Raw genomic sequence first — 20,191 nt, 5'->3', positions numbered from 1 at the left:
GAGATGATCCCATCCCAGAGAGGTTCTCTCTTCTCTTTCTTCTCTCTGTGTCTCTGTTTCTCTCTCCCTCTCTCTTCTCTCTGTCTCTTTTTTTCTCTCTCTCTTTCTTCTGTCTCTGTCTCTCTCTCTCTCATATCTCTGTCTCTCTCCCTCTTTCTTCTCTCTCTTTCTCTGTCTCTCTTTCTCCCCAAAGCTCACCTCCATAGGGTTGACGGTGATAGTCAGTGCAGAGTCATCCCAATCCATTTCAGCCTCCTTGGCAGCCTCAGTCTCTTGAATGAAGTGCTGGTGAGCAATTCGGACCCGGTACACACCCATGGCCACAACAAACACCAGCATGCACACAGAGATAATGATGACCACCGTGGCGATGCTCGGGACCACTGAAACAATAAAAGAATCCAAAGAACATGATAACTCAAGATGCATCTCATTCTTCTGAAGGACAGAACATCCAACCAAATTCACGATAAAATCTTCCATCCCTTTTCCCAGCAGTAGGATTCTGGGTCCTTACCTCACGGTGTCTGGGGCATACTTTTATCAAATGTTATACTCGCTCTGCTATGGTAATTGTGAAGAGTAAGGGAAATAAAACTCTGTGAGAGTCTACGTAGGTGCAGTAGGCATTCAGTAAGTGAGGATTCTCTTTTACCCATGGTTTCCCTCCTCAAATGATATGGAAGTTTCTAGCGAAAGTCAGGCACTATACAGTCTGCTAGGAACAAGCACTACCAGATGGTGACACAATATGGCAAGCGTTCAAACAAAGGCATGGGCAGAGGACTTTGAACATGGTCAGCATGTAAGGGTTCACGGAAAGTTCCCGAGTTGGGCCGGAAATGACTAGCCTAATTTTGTCTCAGCCCTTTGTATTAAGCTCTGTCATTATTGATTGTATGAAACTTCCTGCTTAGTTGATTGATTCCCTGTGGAACCCAAGAGTGTTCTGAGAAAGGGTTTGTGGCTTCTTCATGGCAGGATCCTCTTCCTCTGAGGATCTCTGGATGCTACAGTATAACTATTTTACCTGAACTGCGCTGGATACTGCTCCGGGACTCAGGGTGATGGACAGACTGGAGGAAGGGTGGCTGAACAATGAGGTGGTTGACGTGTTCCTTATCGGAGACTCTGGCTTCATGAAGGACGCTGACCTGGGAAGAGCAAGGAGAGGTGCAAGTAGGTGGTTGTGAGAATTCTCCGAACGAGTGAAGGAATGGGCAGGTGGCTCAGGCCTTCCTTCCTTAACCACGGCAGGATACACTCACCTCCAGGTTGAACTCATTGCTAGTATAACGGCCATTGAGTTCTGAACACTTGATCCGGAACCTCCGGGTCTCAAGGGAAGTGGGGCGCCAGTTGCGGTAATGAAGGTGATGCAGCACCTGCTCATAGCGGCTCACGGACCCCACACCTGGACCGAGAGACCACACCCACTGTCTGTCAAATGCAGCTGAAGCATTTTCTGCGATCAAAAAGTGAAATCATCCTACTAGTTTCTACAGGTTCCCCAGGGGCGAGGATGTGGGACGATTTTCCCAGAGGCTGGAGTCACTCTAGAAAGTGAAGTCTAGAAACACAAGAGTTTCCACTTGACCCCTAGGACTGTGCGAAGCACCCCCAGCCCCAGCTATCACAGTCACTAGTTCCTGGACAGCCTGGACACTCTCTTCTGCTGAGAGAACAGCGCTGAGTAGAGGGGCTAGGTGGGGTCTTACCATAGATGGAGTAACCAGCAGTAGAGTTAGTGGCATCCAGGTGCCGTTGGTGTAGCTCACTGTGGTTGAGCTCCAAGCACTCTTGTCTTGGATCCAAGTCCCCTCCAAGTACCAAAATGTCACAGAAATCCAAGTTGTGTAGCATTTCTTCCAAGACTGCTGATTTGGGGGCTGTAGAAAGATGGGTATATGAGAAACACCAGCATGAAAAGCTCTTGCTTACCATGACACTTCCTCTGTTACTGCTTGCAGATCCAGGTGGGTCAGGAGAAGGGGTTGTGCAGCCTATCAGCCATGCCTATTGCTCAGACATCAGGCCATCTTCAAGAAGGTGGCATGAATTAGTGGCGAGAAGTAAACAGTTCAAACCCACTCTGCCACTGAGAAGCCACATGCCACTCAGTTTTCTAGTCATCAGGGACATTATAAGCCATAGCTATAACTTGCATTTAGGGAGAGCTAAGTGGCTTTTTCTGTGTGGACATAGTGTGTGTGTGTGTGTGTGTGTGTGTGTGTGTGTGTGTGTGTGTGCATGCTCGCGCATCCATCAGGCTCTGAGGATCTCGAGGGAAGAAACCTCTTTAGAATGTGTCACAGGAAGTGCCATGCAGCAGTTCTCATTCATGCTTTGCTCAAATAAGGATGGATCATTTACTAACCATCAATGGGTCATCAAGACATAAGCAAAAGCTAATAATTGATAAATCCGAGTAAATGAATTAGTTCACATGCTCCCAGAGGGGCACAATGGCGAGGCTTGTCAGTCTGGTGGTCTTTGCCTGATCCTATGCCTCCAAATTTCTCAAGGAAATATCTGTGCATTGGAATGTTAGACAATTTGGCATCCTAAATGAACACCCCATTTTAAGACCAAGGCGATTGCTGCTTACAGAATGTGTGCCGTGTGCCAGCCCGGCGCAAACATAATAGACACTGGCATTATCCACAAGCCGTCACTGGGAAAATAGTTGATCAAAGAAGTGGGCAGAATTGTTCTGACCCTATAATTCAGACACTCGTAACCTTTATGGCCATGCCTTCAAATATTGTTGGTATTTACAAAAACAAAAATGTTTTAAAAGACATTCAACAGATGAGATAATTATTTTAATTAAAAAATTCAATGGTACCTAAGTAGTTATTAGAGTTTCTGTGTGCCTATTTTTTTTTTCTGTTACCTAACCACATGGTTCCATGTGTCACTAGCAGTATATGAAAAAAACAATGATCTACATTATTAACACTGAGGCCACCCATTAATGGCAGTGAAGGTGCAACTTCAAATCTCTTCCAGGTGTCGCTCTCTGTTAGAGGTGACATTAGGTCACCTTCCTCATGATAGGGCAGAATCACACCAGGCGGGGGGGGGGGGGTCCTGGCTGCCATCATATCCTACCATATGGCATTATCTTCCATCCCTACTTTCCTGGATCCACTGTTGAAGGGGCTGCCGGGTTACGAGCTCCGAGGGGAATCATCCACAGCTGAGCCCTCCAGGATTTCCTTCTCTGGTTTATCAGACAGTTAATCACCACTAAGAGCTAGAAACAATTGCTGGCGCTTTCCTTGAGCTGGAGGGAAGCACCAGCAATTGGCAGTCTATAGATTAGTTGATGAACTCAGTCCAGCAGTCAGTGTGGTGATGGGCAGAACCTTTCAGAGGTGGTGTTGAATGCAGAGATACTTGCAAACCATCAACCAACAGGAGTCAGGACGGAGATGGATGCAAAAAAGTTAGGTGGCACAGATGCATATGGCAAAACACATATGCATGCACGTATGTGCTCCTGCATACATATGGATAAATGGGAGTACATCAGTGGGGGCAGAAGGTGACCTGAGAGCCTGTCCCTGCGGTTTGGTAGCAAACACAGCCTGCTCATTTAAGACTCTCGTAAAAACGACTATTTCAACAGCAAGTGTAGAAATTTAGAAGTCCTAATAACAGCTCTCGGGCACTGGGCTGCATGCTCTGTATGCACCTCTCATAAATAGGAGGTGAAATGTGGACCCACATTTAACTGCTTTCTCTCGTATTGCCAGTGTGCTGGTGTCAGCGGCAGCAACACTCCCCGCTCCTGGGCTGCAACCACTGAAGTCAGCAGGCCTTCCTTTTTCAGTCCGATTTTAGCCACAAATGAGGATAACAGAAGAGGGAAGGTCACATGACTTAATGCACCTTGGCATATAGCTCAGAAACCACCCTGGCTGGCCAGGTGTAAAATACCAACTATTTTTAGGTGCTCAGGAGGTCTGCCCCTTGAGAACGCAATCACTGGGAACCAGTGTGGTTTAAGGCGGTGGGTAATTGGGACTGTTTTAGAAGCGGCTCTTCAGGGACGTGGGCCTACTGGTACCAGCACATCATTAGGATTGGATTTCGACATGGGGAGGGGGTTGAAGTTGTGCTTTCCAAAGAAGCTCCGAAGGACAGCGGCTCTCAAACAAGCATTGCCCTGCAAGGCTGAGTCCCTCTGAGCAGCAAAAGGAAGGCTTCCTTCCATTCCTCTCAGCAGACTTCCCTCCCTGTTGGCTCCTTTCCTTTGGTCTGCCCCCAGCATATGCTCCAGCTTTCTGTGTAGCTGCGTGTTTCTTCCCAGCAGAGAATGGAAACTAATCCTTCCCTCAGCAATGGTCCTAATAATGAAACTGGTGGGAATAGCAACCTGGGAGTGGCCCCCTCCCCGCCCCAGAGCTTAGTCATATTGCCGAGGGAGACCCAACCTCCTGCTGTGTGTATGGTAATTTGAAGCCAGATTCTATCCTTTGCACACCTTTAGCTTTTTTCCCTAATGGTAGGAATACTATATACACACGATGGGACATTTTTTACAGCCACATTAAAGGGAAGGCAAGCAGAAACAAATCGTCTCTCTCCCTGCTTCTCAGAGGACGATGCTGTTAGTATCGTCTCTTCTGGTCATCTCTTTCTTACATGGCCACGGTCATGCTATATGGAGACTGCCAAATCTGTGTGTCACTTCTTTTCACTTACGAGTGTCTTTCTTCCTGCTTCACTTGTTTAAGCCGCCTATCCCTGTCATACTGACCATCTGTTTCCAGCTTTGTTTAGTTTTTTTTCCTGTTGTATATCATCCTGCCATACCCGAGCAAAATGGTCGTCCTGAGTATCATTTTACTTAGATGTATTGAGTTAAGGTGCACCCTCCCCACGGCCCCCTCCCTACCTGTGCCTGTGGTTCTCGTGTCCCCCGAGGCCTCACTCTTGGCGAAGGTGCTCACAATCTTGATGTCGGGGAAGAGGGTCACTCCTCTGGTGCTTTCAAACTGGGCGGCAGGCCTCCAGAAGCGCTCTGTCCCCTGGAGGGTGATCTGGGGTTCGATGGCCTGCAGCACCATGATGTAGGCATCCACATCAGGGATGCTGATGCACACATCTTCCCCAAAGCACCTGGGAAGACATCTGCAGTCACGGCCCCGACCAGCTGATGATTTAAACCATCCACCCCAGAGCCCCGGGCAAGGGACTGCCAATGCCAGTCTTTGCCAAGGTGTCCCGTTAGGAGTCTGTGAGGGCATCAGTAGACCTTCAGATTTAAAGCCACATTCCCAGCCTAACCACTAACAAAGCAGGGGCTTAAAAGGGTTGGCTTCTGGGAGGGATGGGATGCTTCCATACTAGCAACAAGTAACCCTTGAAGCTTTCATTATCTTTTAGCGAAGTAATCAACAGCAGCATTCATTAGGAAGCAATTGCTTGCTTTTGTGTGTTGGTATTTGGTAAAGAAGTTGTCTGGTTGGGTTGTAGCCATCTTAATAAATGAGACCCCAGGGCTAAATTCTCCTGCTGTGGCGTACGTATGCATTCTGTCTCTGTGGGGATAGCATAGGGATGCATGTCTGCCATGGGTGAGAGTGGAAAGCTGCTGTGGCTCCGTTACTTTACCCTAGTACACTGTCAACGAGTGTTTGAGAGAGAGGGATGATATTATAGGAACCAAGGCTGGGAAGGGAGATAGATGAGGATCCATTCCCTGCTAGGCCACTCCTGGCTACGTATTTCGTTGCTTTATGCTCTAATATCTTACCTACATAATAGGCAGTGCAATGCTTACCCTCTATTGGTAGTGGCTAGTTATAAAGACCATCAGAAAGGCTGCTATCCAGAGCTTGCATCATAGTTTGAGTCCAGTGATGTCAAGGCTTTCTCACTAGACTCATTGACATTTACATGTCACTGATATTCTCCATTGTCATTGAATACCAAGGACCAATTCTGTGCTAGGGTTTGAGGCTAGAGCCTCATAGAGGCAGCTATAAGGTAGTTTGGCCTCTGGAGATGGATTTTTCTACTCTCCCACGCTCTAGGTGAGATGCTGATCTTTGGCTGCTGCTGCAAGTTCCCAGCACAGCTTCCTGTTGCCTTTGCCATGCCTACCCACTGGGTTCCCCTCTCCTTGTGGTTTATGAATGGCAGGTCTCAGACATGGACCCTGGGCAGTCTCTTCCATCTTCTTTGCTCCAGTTTGGAGCTGACTCAGAGGTGCCTTCATCTAACCTTGGGCCTCTGGGGTGGGAAGGCCCTTTTCATCACTATTGAGTGGTGCTTCACACAGTGGGCATCCCTCGCAGGCTTAGAAATGCAGTAGTCAACAGATCCATCCTTCTGCCCTCGTTCCTTTCTCCTGAGTTCTTTTATCCTAGGTGCTTGGTGAGCCCACTCCCTCTTCCTCTAGGGTCCCCTGACTAGCAGTCACCTCAAGCATTGGCCAAGTCTGGGAAGCAATCTGTCAAGACCCTAAGTGAGCTATCAAAAAACTTCAGTGATCTCATCTCATTAACTGAACTCTGCTCCCTGGGGACAAGGACCATGCCTTCTCTTCCTCTGGCTTGCTCATAGTATTCAGGAATTCTATAAAGTAAAGTTGGTTAATTTAATTGACTTGAATCAATATTTGTCAAGCACCTACCACATACCAGGTGCTATGCCTTTAGGTCAGACCATTTTAGATGTAGCTGTTGGAGAATTTACAGAAAACAGGGCTGTCTAAGCATCAGATTAGATGTGGAGTAAAAACAGAAAGCAGAAGGATAGCAAGGCCACTGAAGCATCCTTTGTGGATAGCGGAGTTGAGGAACATGCAGCAAGAGAAGCCCTACTTGCAGAGGAACGCTTTTAAGGGACTGTTGTTGCCTCTTTGGCTGGGCCTAGGCTGGTTGGCTTTCACTCACTGGACTTTGGAAGAGAGTCTGAGGCGCCGGACACCTGCGGTTGGGAACTGCCTGGAGTTGATGTAGGAGACCTTCTGGAGGGCTCGGTTGATGTTTCCAATGTCATCACCTTCCATCACGAGAACGGACTGTGAAGGGTTGAAGTGATACTGGAAGACAGAAGAGGGTTCAGATGGTCAATGGCAGACACGGCCCTCTGAGAACTGTGCAACTCCACAAAGAGGCCACTAAGGCCACCAGAGTTGTTACCAGAACTCCTAAGGATGGTGAGTCAGTTGGGGTCTCCACCTCTCCAGGATGTTGCTCCATTTTCTTCTGAAATTCAGCATCTTCCCTATGAGTTCTACCAAAGGATTAGATATCCCAGTGATACCAGCCCGAACCACAGGATGGAATTCTGAAAACCCAGTCACAGTGCTCCTAGAAAGAGGTATTTTTGTTTTGTTTTGCAGACAGGGTCTCATTGTGTAGCCATGACTGGCCTGGAATTTACTGAAATAGACCAGGCTAGCCTCAAATTTATAAATTATTATCCTGCTTGTATCTCCTAAGTGCTGGGATGAAAGGTGTGAACCACTGTTTCCTGTGATAGTAAGAGCTTTTGTGTTATTTTCACTCTTTTGCTATTATCACAATCAATAATCTCATTTATATAAACACATGGATGTATCTATAGGACAAATCCTGCAAGGGAAATTTCTAGATCAAAAAGTAGTAGATGCTCTTTGTCCACGCTGGCAAATTTCTGGTTGCTGGAACTGTAAACACACAGACACAGACACACACACACACACACACACACACACACACACACACACACACACTTTTCCAGCAAAATGCAAATGCCCCTTCTCTAACTTCAGGCATCTCTATGCTATCAGTCTTTGGGAACAAGGCTGACTGACAGGTAACTAAGGCCAACTTACTCTAGTTTTAATTCATATTTCTCTTACTACATAGGATGCTGAATATATGCTTTAATGGGTTTAAGGAAAACTATCCATTTACTTTTCCCTGACTTGCCTCAAATATCTTCATAGCCATACCCTTGTTCTGCATTTGGAGATGGATGTCATTGTTGGTGATACTAAACCATATGGTCCCTTGCACGGTTGATGGGTTATTTTGTTTTTCTTTAGCTACTACGTAAGCATTTTATTGCCATCTATTCCGCGGAGCATCCACCTAGCTTTCCTCATTTAGGTTCCACTGGGATTATGTGCTTTTCCCTAGTAGCGTGATTATGTGGCACACTGACCAGGGCTTTTCTCACTGAGCACAGGGACCCTGATTGATCCCTTGACCTCAGAAACTAGCTCTGCTGATCTAAGAACTCCATCTAGATGGATAAATGAATGGTCCCTCAAGCCTTCGTTTACTTGGCATCATCTCCTGTCGGTTCCCGCAGGACTTTCTTCTAGTCACTTGCTTTTCAGCGGAGCTCATCACCTCCCCACCAAACCCTGCTTCTCTCCCCTCCCTGGGCACTGAAGGAGTGAGACTTCCTACCTCCCTAATGCCATGTGTTCCAAAGCCACGTGACCACACCTGTCCAACGAGAGATGAGGAGAAGTGAGGTGTGATGCCCTGGGCCAAGGCAGGAAGATGCCCTATGGTGTCCTCTATGGTGTTGCCCTGTGGTCCCCACTCTAGTGACCTTCAGCCTCTATACAGGGACTCTGCCTCCCCTCCCCTACTGAGTTTAAGAGAAGAACACTTCTACGTGTCAATCCACTGAGTCTGGAGAGTTGCTTCCGCAATAGGTCAACCTGTCTGGAGGATGAAGCCAGCCCCTCCCAGCCATGATTCTCCTTCTCTGAGACTGTGCAGCATGTCTGAGTGACCACAACATTTGGGGTTGTCATTTTTGCTTCAGTGCACACTACACAGCACAGCTTTGGACAAGTACTTCCCCTTTCTGGACTTCATTTCCTCATTTAAAAGACGAAGAAATTAATATCTATATGTCTGGAGTTTAAATGAGATAACATACAGTACGAATATTCTGCCAGAAATGTTTGAGATTTTCCAGCTTTTTCCTTTAAATTTGAAACATCTGCACACATATGTAATGGGATGTTTTAGAACCCAAGTCTATGTATGAAATTCATTTATGGTTCACACGTACCTTATGGACACAATCTGAAGGTATCCGTATGTAATATTTTTAATGTGCCTGTGGTTTGGCTGTGGCCTGTGATTGTAAAGACCAGCTACAACTGTCCATTTGTGCCAGCTGATCGGTGCTTATGAAGTTGTGTATTTCAAACTTTAGATTAAGGATGCTTTGCCTGATGTAAAGTTTCTGCCATTTATAAAGCATTTACTCTATGAAAGCTAGGGTTATAATCCCCAGTTGAGTCTTTGCTGGTGTACCTTTGTTGTCTGTCCTTCCTTGCGACCTAACACTTCCCTGCCCCTCAAAGCCCTGGGCAGGACCCCTCTGAGCTGAGACCTGTCTCTGTGAGCACAGCTCCTTTGCTGGAGATTCAATGGCTGGTGTTTCATAGCCAGCCACTGGCTGTGTCTAGCCACAGACAGTTTAACTCAGGAGGCTCAGCTCTCAAGCCACCACACACCAGTGTGGTCAGGATCAGATCTGAGGCGTTTTTATAAAGCTGCCCATTTTAGATCCTTTAGGTCATCCTTGCAAACACACTACTTAGAACTCTTGCCTGTTCCTCTTCACAGTGTCCCTGGTGCTACTGTGCAGTCTTGTAGGACTACTGATGTGTGTAAGAGAACCTCAAGGGCGTTTCCTCAGCTTTTCCACAGGGTATAGGGCAGCAGGAGTATGAAGGAGATGGTAGGCTCTGAGAGCAGGCTGAGGTTTGAGCCTGGCCTGAAGGCTGAATATGAAGCTTGTCAGGTTCTTCTATATAATGGTTCTCAACCTTCCTCATGCTGCGACGTTTTCATACAGTTCCTCGTGCTGGAGTGACCCCCAGCCTTTCAATTATTTTCATTGCTACTTCATAACCATAATTTTGCTACAGTTAGGATCTGAAATATAAATATCAGTGTTTTCCGGTGGTCTTAGATGACCACTGTTCTAGAAGGATGACGTGGTAGCATTCCTTGGCAGAGCACATGGTTCCACTGAATCCTCCTAGCAAAAACACAGGTTGGCTGGTGTGTTGGATTTCCAGTTAATACGCTAACCTGGGCCCCAAATCAGCTTTCTAACCACAGGGCAAGAAGAGGGGCACAAGTCCAGCTGTCAATATAATTCTTGCAGGATCAATAAAAGCCTCCACAGGTTCTCATATTTTTATAGCTGGAGCCTTCCATGCTCTGGGGACATGTTTGTTATGTAGCAGATATGTTTGTACTGGCATAACCCTAGGGGCAAAGGGTACCCACAGTTCCTTGGGGATCTGTGCTGTGGCCATAGCGAGTCTGGAAGCTGCCAGGCAGATGCCTTCCAGAATGGTCACTTCTCCCAGACACTCAGCTGGTTTCTTCAGTTGTTTTAGAGGCTGGACCACCAGCAAAATTCCTATCCACAGCCTAGACTCCCTATGCCACAGCAACAGGCTGGCCATGGCTTACGGGGCGCCTTGCCATTTCCTGGCCACCTGCCACCTGCTAGCCTCCATGATCTGTACCAAATGGCTCAGAATATGAAGGCCTTTGCCACCAAGCTTGGAAATCTGAGTTCCATCCCTGAGACCCACATGGTAGAAGGGGAGAGCTGAATCCCACATGTTGTCTCCTGACCTCCACGTGGGCATCATGGCACGTACCCACCTCTAAATACATAAGTAAATGCAGCAACAAATTGACAGAAAGGCCTCCTGTGCATGATTTGTTGAGAACCCATTAGGTGTGCTACAGGGACATATAGCCCTAATATGTTTAGCAAATTAATATATTGCTAAAAGATACACAGTGTCAATTCCATTTTATACATGGGGGGCTTCAGGGGCTGAAATATCTTGCCCAGGGCCACCAAAACAGTAAATGGTAAATAAATATTATTGTTGAGAATCCCGGAGTATCTGACGTTAAGGTTCTTTTTTTTTTTTTTTTCTCTCTCACACACTGCAATGATGATGGTGGCAAGGATGGTACCATGAAAATCAGAACAAGATACTCTTTCAAAACGTGGCTATCCCACAGTATCTTGCATGGGTACAAGACAACAGCCACCACGACACTGTAGAGAAGTAGTTTTCAACCTGTGGGTCACGACCCCTTGGGGGTCAAAAGATCTTTTCTCAGGGGTAGCCTAAGACTATTGGAAAACACAGATATTTACACTGTGGCTCATAACAGTAGCGAAATTGCAGTTTTGAAGGAGTAACAAAAATAATTTTACAGTTGGGGGTCTCTACAACATGAGGGCTGCGGTATCATATTTATGGTACAACTCATAACAGTAGCAAAATTACGGTTTTGAAGTAGCAATGAAAATAATTTTATGGCTGTGGGGGGGGTTACCACAACATGAAGAACATTAGGAAGGTTGAGAACGACCGCTGTAGGGGCTGAAGCATGCTCAGGAAGTCATCCAGGAATACGAAGGGTCCACAGGGAGACGAGGGGAGCAAAGGGCAGGTACTAGGCCCTGGGAGTGGAAACATTCCTTCAGCAAGTGACAGAAGGAGGCTAGTCACTGACAAATCCAATGAGAGTCATTCAGAAGTGATGTGTGGCAGACACACACAGGGACAGAGGAAGTTAGTTTTAATAATGGTCAAGGCCGTCTTTTAATCAGAGTTGCTGGTGTGGAGGCAAGAGCATGAACTTATTTTGGTCAAGTTCCCCCAAGTCCCAGTCCCCTTCCTTTTGAAACGAGGTCATAATATTTAATTTGTTTTGAGGACTAGAGATAATGAACGTAAAACGGCCCCCCAGTGAGCGCTCTGTAAACTGTGTGTCTTATTAACTTCTCTCACAGACCTTTGAGCTCTCGAAAGCCATGCCTTAGGGATGGGAAAGGATCATTTGTGGTGACTTGGGTATGAGCAGCTGGGATGCTGAAGAGCCTCCCTCTAGACCCCTCTCATTTGTGCGACACACATCTTAGCACCTTTTCCTTCCACAGGCTATGACTACTCTGTAGAAACAACTTTGGTTCTTAATTTATAATTCACAAGTTGCCAGGCTGTTAAGTCTAGCATCTTTGGTTTATTTGCTCTGTCAAGCCTGGAATCTTGCAACAGTGCCCCTCGGGATGGTCAAAGGAGGGGATGCATTCAGAGGCAGGCAGTGAGTTGGAGTGAGAAAAAGAGATGGTTGGAGGCTGGATTCTGTAGTACTGGGTAGACAATACCCCAAGGAAATCATGCATGCTGATCAGACCAACCTTTACAGTATGAAGTGGTCTTATATGCTTCCTCCAATGACATTAAACATGCATGTATGGGCATGTGTGTGTCAAAACCAGGGGAAACAATATCTGGAAAGCCAATCTCGCCTAATCAAGGCTTCTGTATTCCTTCCATCTTCCCATTTTGACCCAATGTCCAGGGTAGGCACCTTAAACCCCACCTGGCCAACATCATTCCATCTTGCTTGAGCTTTCAATGGTTCCTAGTGGCTGAGAGGAAAAAAGTACATATCTAAATGTATCAACGAGAATCCATGACGTGGTCTCCACCTAGCTATTTGGTCCCGCTTTTGTGCTACTTGGCTGCCCACAGGTGGCCTTGGGGTTCTTGTGCATTCCCATAATGCTCCTTTGCTACGGCTCAGATTTCCAGATCTGCTTGGAATGGCTGCCCTCTCCATTCCTGTCCTTTCCCCGGTGAATTCTTGGCTGTCCTTACGCATTCTTCTCAGGCTTCCCTCCTCTGCGGAGTCTTTCCTGAAGGCCATTCACCCTGAGTCTGAGGCTCTGGAGTGGTACTGCCTAGATTAAAATTCCAGCTCATCCCATCACTAACTTAAGGATGTTTCTTGATCCCTGGTTGAGAACACCATGGTACCTTTGCCAATGGGAAGCGGTATCATGAAGAGTAATGGCCATAAAGCATTTAGAACAAGCAGTGTCTGCCCCTTGGAGGCCTTCAGGAAATGTCAGTTCTCACTGTCAAGAAGTGGCACCCAAGCAGATTTATGCACCACCAGGGCCATTGAGTTATCTGAAGACAATAACTAAACCAAGAACATCTGTGTTTGTATATGTGGTACCCTGTCCATACCATGATAATGTTTGCTGAGGTGATCACATTTTAATGAACATCACTGGTGCTCAGATCAATGTCAATACCCAGAGCCAGAGTCTTCAAGCATCAGGGCCCTGTGAGGAGCAGGTTCTGCTGGAAAACAAGTCCGTGGCTAGGAAAGGCAGGCACATGGCAAGATGGCAAGGCAGGCCCATTGGCAGACTGGGTACAGATGGACAGCAGGTAGAGAGATCCTGAGCTGTTGTCGCCTTCCCTTGGGAAATGCCCAAGGGGGACAGTACTATGGCATCTGGGGACTCCAGCAGCTTCTCTGGTTCACGGGACACATGGGATGGTACATCCTGACTTTCAGAAAGGAGCTAGGGAATTGCCTTCTCGTGCTAGGGCCTGTGGTGAGTCATCAGGGTCTTAGATGGGACTGACCTTGCTTTTGTTCAGGACTCAGGGGCCCAGGACCAGCGGAAGCTTCTTATACCTAGGTGAGGCCAGAAGCTAATCCTGCCTGTGGGAGAGAAGCTTGTTGGGGCCATAGCTGTCCCTTCCTCTGCCTCCCAGGAAATGCTTTTCTAAGGACACAGCTCTGATTTCCTGAATCACTCGAATATTTTTATTTCACATAAGCACTAAAAGATATGAATCTTTTCATGTTCCTTTTGACTTCCAGATATTGCCTGGAGGGGAATTGGCTTCACTTTAACAATGTCAGACCTAGTGGCTGTCCTATCTGTTTTCCAATTCTACCTCATGTCTATCTTCTCCTTACTTCCTCATTTGTGTTTGGAGACCTAATTTTTTGTTTACTTTTTATGTTCTTGAAATTGTATTCTTACATGCTGCTTTAGTTGCCTTTAGGCAAACGAACAGCAAAGCAACCAACCAATCTACAGACAAATGAAGTTTCATTCCTCCCTCTGGGCAGACATGGAATAGCTTCGACTGTGTACTCAGAAGCACCCGATCTAGAAGTTTCAGGAGCTGGTGGCAGAAATCCATCTTGGAAGTCATGATCACTCACTGGTCCCTGTTAAAGTGTGCTCACGCTTTAACTGTGAAGCTTTTCTGGGAATAACTATTTTCTGACATGCTCAAGTATTGGGAGCCTTCAACACACAAATAGGTGTCCGGCCAGAGGCGGCACTGGTGCCTTTCTTACCTTTATTCCTTGCCCGAGGCTTTCCAAGGAATTAATATCCAGCCCTTCTTTGCAGGCCTGCAAACAAGAAATCACCTTCTGGCTTTCCATTTTGCCAGGACGGATGGTGAGACTGGCGAGGCTGCCATGGAAAAATTGTGCAAACCGAGGTTTGGCCACTTCACCTCCTGTAAAAGCAAGAAATATTGTCGTCTGCCTTGAGGAGACTAGGTAGGAAGGACCAACACAAGTACCATCCACCCACAAGGCCAAGTCCACTCACCCTGCCTGTGTTCTTTAAGCAGAAGGGATAAAAACAAGCCGCTGTGTGTGTTTGTGTGCACAGAGCCTGAGCATTGTGGGAGCTTGGCTGTGCTACCATGCCCACGTACGGTTCAAAATGCGCACGTTGCAGCTTCCTCAGGAGCTACGCCCACCTCCTCCCTGGTCTCCAAGCCAGGCTCCCCGTGAGGTCTACTTATAGACCACCTCAGATAGCCTTTCCTAGTATTGTTACCAATTAAAGCTCCCATCCCCCATCTTTGGAAGAACTGCATGGAGGGATCCAGCCTGGTTCTTGCTTGACTTTTTGTTTAGAAAGGAAACGGGATGTGGAGGGAAGATGGACCAGGATTCAGTCCCCACCTTGATAGTTCCCATGGTTCATGGGATGCTTTTGTGCCTTCTAGTTCTGGTAGGCTGTCTCAGCGAGCAGCGCCTGCTGCTTCTATGCTTTATGTTGCTAAGGGCTTGATAACAGATTATGCCCACCTGTCAGTGGCTTTCCCAGCTCGCTAAAGGGCAGTTTTTCAGCAAGTGGCACTGTAGCATCCTCACTGCCTTTTGGCAAGCCAGGGTGTGCCAACGAAGCCTTGGGGGTAATGGATGCTCCTAGGGCACACAGCTCTTGTGTTCCTTAATGTTTGGTATGTCTTCATGATTCCTTGATATCCCACTTCCTTTTGCTTTCCTGTTGAAATTACTGAGGTACTCCTTATTGAGTCACTCCTGCATGGCTCTTCCTACTGCCTAGATCTGGGCTTGACTGGATTTGCTCTCACAGCTGTTCCATTGCTCGCACACTTACTCACCCTCACCCCGTCCTCCCCATTTTCCCAATTAGGCAAATTTCACAGTTTTTTCAAGGTCTCTTAAATTCTCCATTGCTTCCTATTCCCTGTCCCCGTCTTGAGTCCCGCTGTGCTCTAGGCTTAGGGCTTGGATTGCTGGTAGTTGGTTTTATCACAGCGTCTTCCACCTGGCAGGGCTGGCGAACTGTTTACATGTGTGTGCTGTCCTCCGTAGCTTAAACTGTTACCATCCACCTTGGCTACACATTTTAATCATCTGCGAATCTTTAAAAAGATAAATCAGTGCCTGGTCCTCGGTCTGACCCCCTGGAGAGTTTGAGTTAATTGGTATGGGGAGTTTTACAAGCTTCTTGGGTAAAGCAGATGTGAGGCCAAGGTTAAGAAGCGCTGAGCTGTGAGCGTCTCCATGTTGGTTCTTTTGCATACTCCTTACGCGATCTCTCTCCTTGATGCTACCCGCAGGCTTGCTCTTTGCAAGCTGCTATAATTTATTAGTTTAAGCCTCTCTTTCCTGGATAGCAGGGACCACTCATGCAGTATTCATTTTAATGAAGACAATACTGAGCAAGTAAGTATTAGGGGGCCGAGGGTGCACCAGACACTACGCATAAGTTGGCTCATTTATTCTTCTCAAGAACACTTGGCCTCTTGCGTCCTCTTGGGATGTTATACTCTGCCTGGCACACAGCAGACACTTCATAATTGCCGTTCAATTGAAGGAGATGATGCACTGAATGCCATCAGAGCCATCATGGGCACTGTGGCTCTCTCACTCCTTCCTTCTTGCTAGGGTAGCCCCGAGGCCTTGGGCATGGATAGACTATGGGGAGAGAGTCTAGGCAAATTTATTATACCGTCATGGCTGCAGTGATGGACTGAGGGCTGGGTCTGGGGCCAAGTACCAAAATGAAGCCAATCAGTATCTGGCATTCAATAAGCTATAATTACGGTCCAAGAATATGCATGGGACCAAATTTAGGTTACCATCGTGAGAGATGATGACTGGTAGCTTACAGACAAAAGCTTCTATTTTTCTCTCTCAGAAGGTTTTCAATGAACTCTTGTTGTTTTTCTATAGAGAACCCACAGCTGTACAAGCCATCTTGCCATTAAACTAGGAATAATAAGGGCAATGCAGAATGTAGGACAGAACTAGAAGAGTAATATGGGACCAAGCAGGACCCAGATGGGTATCCCCACGGCTGTGCTTTGGGATATCCTCTGCTACAGGAACCATCTGTCTTTCTGTGTTAAACCACTTTGTCTCATAGGTTGTTTCCTTGCCATATAAAATTCTTTGAAAGCATTGAATATAAAAGCAAGTCTTTTTTTTTTTAATACTTGGTTTTCAGAAAATTCCAAAATAAATGTGGCTTTGAGGAATGATCTGAAACACCCATGGCTATCGAAGGACAATTTGGGGTTTTCTGGTCTAAAACTCCGCTGTGGATAAAGTGCTCCTCCATAACACTTGCATGTTCATGCCCTAGTATTATGGCTTAGATACCAAGTGTCCCTACTAAGATGCCCCCATATTGAAGCCTGGGTCTCTCATGCTTAGAGGGTGGCTTTTAGAAAGTGATTGGGTTGTGAGGGCTCTAACCAAATCATTGACTTAACCCACGGAGAAATTCAAAATATGAATTAACTGTTGGGAGGTGACAGAACTGTGGAGGGTGAGGCCTTGTAGAAAGATGTGGGTCACTTTTATTATTATTATTATTATTATTATTATTATTATTATTTGAGACCAGGTTTTTCTGTGTAGCCTTGGGTGTCCTGGACTCACTTTCTAGATCAGGCTGGCTTCAAACTCACGGAGATCTGCCTGCCTCTGCTTCCCAAAATGCTGAGATTATAGGCATGCACCACCAGGCCTGGCTGTGAGTCACTCTTATGTGTTCCCTGGATGTCTTAGGAACAACTCAGCTTCTCTACACCTTTATGTCAGGGTGCTCTACCTCACCATAGTCCAGAAACAATGGGGCAGGCTGACCAGGTATTGGAGGCTCTGAAGGCCATGGGGCAAGGTAAATCTGTCCCCATGTACAGATTTTTATTTTTGAGTATTTGTCATAGCAATAAAATGTCTGACTTACAATCTGGTGAATGGATAGCTGGAAATCTTTTTTGATCTACAGAAAAGAGGATGAAGGCCTAAGCGTGAATGATGGAGTGTCATCCAGATGGTCACCTGTTTTCTGCCTTGTCTCTGCCTTTGAGCAGCAGAGTCAGTGAGTGTCACTGACTAGGTGTGACCTGTGTACCCAACACCACGTGCAGTCTCAACATAATCCTCTTCTCGAATCTCCATGAACCCCTGGAAGATAGGCACCCATTCCATAGACACCTGTGGTGATTTTATTTTATTTTTTTAAAATGGTGCCTGTAGGCTCACGGGGAGTTGCACTATGAGGAGATGTGGTCTTGCTGGAGTAGGTGTGGCCTTGTTGGAGGAAGTGTGTCACTGCAGAAAGGCTTTGAGGTCTCAGAAGCTCAAGTCAGGCCAGTGGCTCAAGGTTCTCTTCCTGCTGCCTGTCCATCCTGCTTGCTCAGCTGCCTCTCCAGCACCATGTCTGCCCATGTGCCACCACACATCCTGCCATGATGATAAAGGACTAAACCTTTGAACTGTAAGCCAGCCCCAATGAAATATTTTCCTTTATAAGAGTTGCGGTGGTCAAGGTGTCTCTTCATAGCAATAAAACCCTAAGACAGCACCCATATTAATAAAGCAGGCTTGAAGTTGTAAAGTGCATGTCCCTACAATATGAGCATACCATCTATCATCTAGACCCCCTTGTCATCTCTCACACAGGCTTCATCTCATAGGCCAGTGGTTTTGACAGCCTTGAATACTGAAGTATCATATTCTGTATTTTCAACTTAAGAATCCAAGAGCTGTAATCTACCCTGTTTATGAGTCAAAAGTCTCTAGGAAATAGATTTGGTTAGCATTTTGCAATGGGAGACTTGCATAAGATTTGAAGTACATTTTACCCAGTACTGTATGTGGTGTAAGATATTAAAAATAATAGATACACTGATTTTTTTCTCTTTTTAATATTGAGGATGTCTACATGGGCCACATAACTCCTCTGTCAATTTTTAGAATAAACATGGTTATGAATCATTTTAAGAGAGCGAAAATCTCAAAACTCTGTTTCCAGATGGGATTTTGGATTTCTTAGACTATAACAGCATTTCAAAAACATTTCCTGTGTATCTAGCCTTATTAGGTTCATATCATTGTCAGCTATGGGCTAGGATCTTCAGGAGCTTACACTGAGTGGAAAGACTGAGGTTAATGAGAGTTAGAATTAGAGAATTATGAGAATTAGATGTTCTAAGCTAACCTGTTCTGAGGCAGCATGCAATCAATTTCTAAACAACACATCTACTGGGTCAGAGAATGATAGCTGTCATTGGGTCCTTGAAATGCATCAGGTTCTTCCATATGCTATTTCATTAATCTGTAAGGGAATCTTGGAGATCTTAAGCTCTGTACTTTATGTTTTTATTGGGCATTTCTTCCATCTCACATCTGTTTATGCACACCTCTGGCTTTGCCACATGGATGGTCACAGAAGAGGCCAAAGCTGAGAACCTACTCAAGTATGGGTTTCAGAAGCATCAGCGCCTCAAAGGGCAGGGAAGGCCTGACAGTGGGTTCACCTTGGGAAAGTACAGAGGAGGAGAATCTGGTTTCTTCCAGATAACGTAGGTTGAGGAAATGGAGAGGATAAGTTACAGGATGACATCACACACAGCTGCTTCCAGAGCTGAGCCCCAGAAGGATATTGGTAGACTGCCCACAGATGGATGGGCAGAGAGAACATGAGAAACAACACAAGTACTGATGTAGCCCCGTGGAAGGCAAGGAAATACCAAGACAGCTGTCAGTCCTAAAGGACCATGAGTGGCTGAAGAGCAAGCGAGGCAGATGAGCATCATTGCAATGAATAACCACACGGAAAGGTGACCGGGCCCACATTACCCTATAACTATATCCTCACCTCCCGAATCAACCAGCCATTACCCAAGGAAATGAAAAAAATGCCAGATTTGAGGAGGTTAAAGCTCTCTCACTCACATGGAATGAAGCCTGAAATGAAACAAAAAGGGGTGTGGAAAAAAGCCATTCCATCTTTGTGAATTGAGAGTCTTACCTGATACTGACAACTCTTTTTACAAGAGAAGTTTACAGACAGGGTTTGATAACCTTTTCTGAGGTTGCATGTCCAGAAGCAAGTGAAGCTAAGATTCAACCTTGAACCCAATCTTCTCCCTACACATCATCTAATCAGATATTGGAGAAGTTCAAGGAAGACTTACCGGAAGAGTACAGGTTGGGACTGATACAGTGCTGGAAGGGAATACCCAGTTATGATGGCTCCTGTGGACACTGAATGGTTTCAGTACAATTCCTAGGGGCTGGGATGGAGACTGCTGGGAAACCCCAGGTGTTCTGAAAACCAGTCAAACAGTTGGCCCTGAGCCAGCATTTGAGGTTTCCCATCGTCTGACTTAACCAATCACAGACTGAAAACATCTAAACAATACTAAATACGGACATGTCTTTTCCTAGTCATCATTCTCTCAGCAATAAGGACCATTCCAGAGCATCTATACCACATCAAGCCTTATAACTATTCCATAGTTAATTTAGGAAGATATTTGCCACTTTTAAACAAAATACTCTACTACCTTATGCAAGGAACTTTAGTGCAGCTGATGTTTTTGTACCTGCATGGCATCTGGGGACCAAGCACCCACAGATACTGAAGGACAATGTTACTTGGCATACATGATCTGGTGCAGCCGGTCCTATTCTGAAACACAGCATTTAATGTGAATGAAGAGCTTGAATACCCATCACCCATCGCCACAGCTTCCTTTCTGCTGAGAGGTGTGGTCTATTCG

At 46.2% G+C, this 20,191-nt stretch overlaps 1 protein-coding gene across 2 annotated transcripts in view; it reads right to left on the bottom strand.

Annotated features, from left to right (window-relative positions):
• Clstn2 (calsyntenin 2) overlaps positions 1-20,191 on the bottom strand; it is a 583,465-nt gene that overhangs the window by 11,870 nt on the left and 551,404 nt on the right. For both annotated transcript variants that reach the window (XM_060385459.1, XM_060385458.1), the window contains exons 10-16: positions 14,199-14,365; positions 6,912-7,060; positions 4,907-5,130; positions 1,719-1,889; positions 1,269-1,414; positions 1,031-1,154; positions 199-383 (exon numbers count right to left, since the gene is read on the bottom strand). In XM_060385459.1, the coding sequence (XP_060241442.1) occupies positions 199-383; positions 1,031-1,154; positions 1,269-1,414; positions 1,719-1,889; positions 4,907-5,130; positions 6,912-7,060; positions 14,199-14,365 (1,166 nt within the window). The remainder of the gene's footprint in view (positions 1-198; positions 384-1,030; positions 1,155-1,268; positions 1,415-1,718; positions 1,890-4,906; positions 5,131-6,911; positions 7,061-14,198; positions 14,366-20,191) is intronic.

The sequence above is a fragment of the Meriones unguiculatus genome, chromosome 6 (assembly GCF_030254825.1).
Source record: "Meriones unguiculatus strain TT.TT164.6M chromosome 6, Bangor_MerUng_6.1, whole genome shotgun sequence".
Taxonomy (NCBI): Eukaryota; Metazoa; Chordata; class Mammalia; order Rodentia; family Muridae; genus Meriones; species Meriones unguiculatus.
Note: the sequence above shows the minus strand (reverse complement) of the source record. Positions and strands in the feature narration are given on the sequence as shown.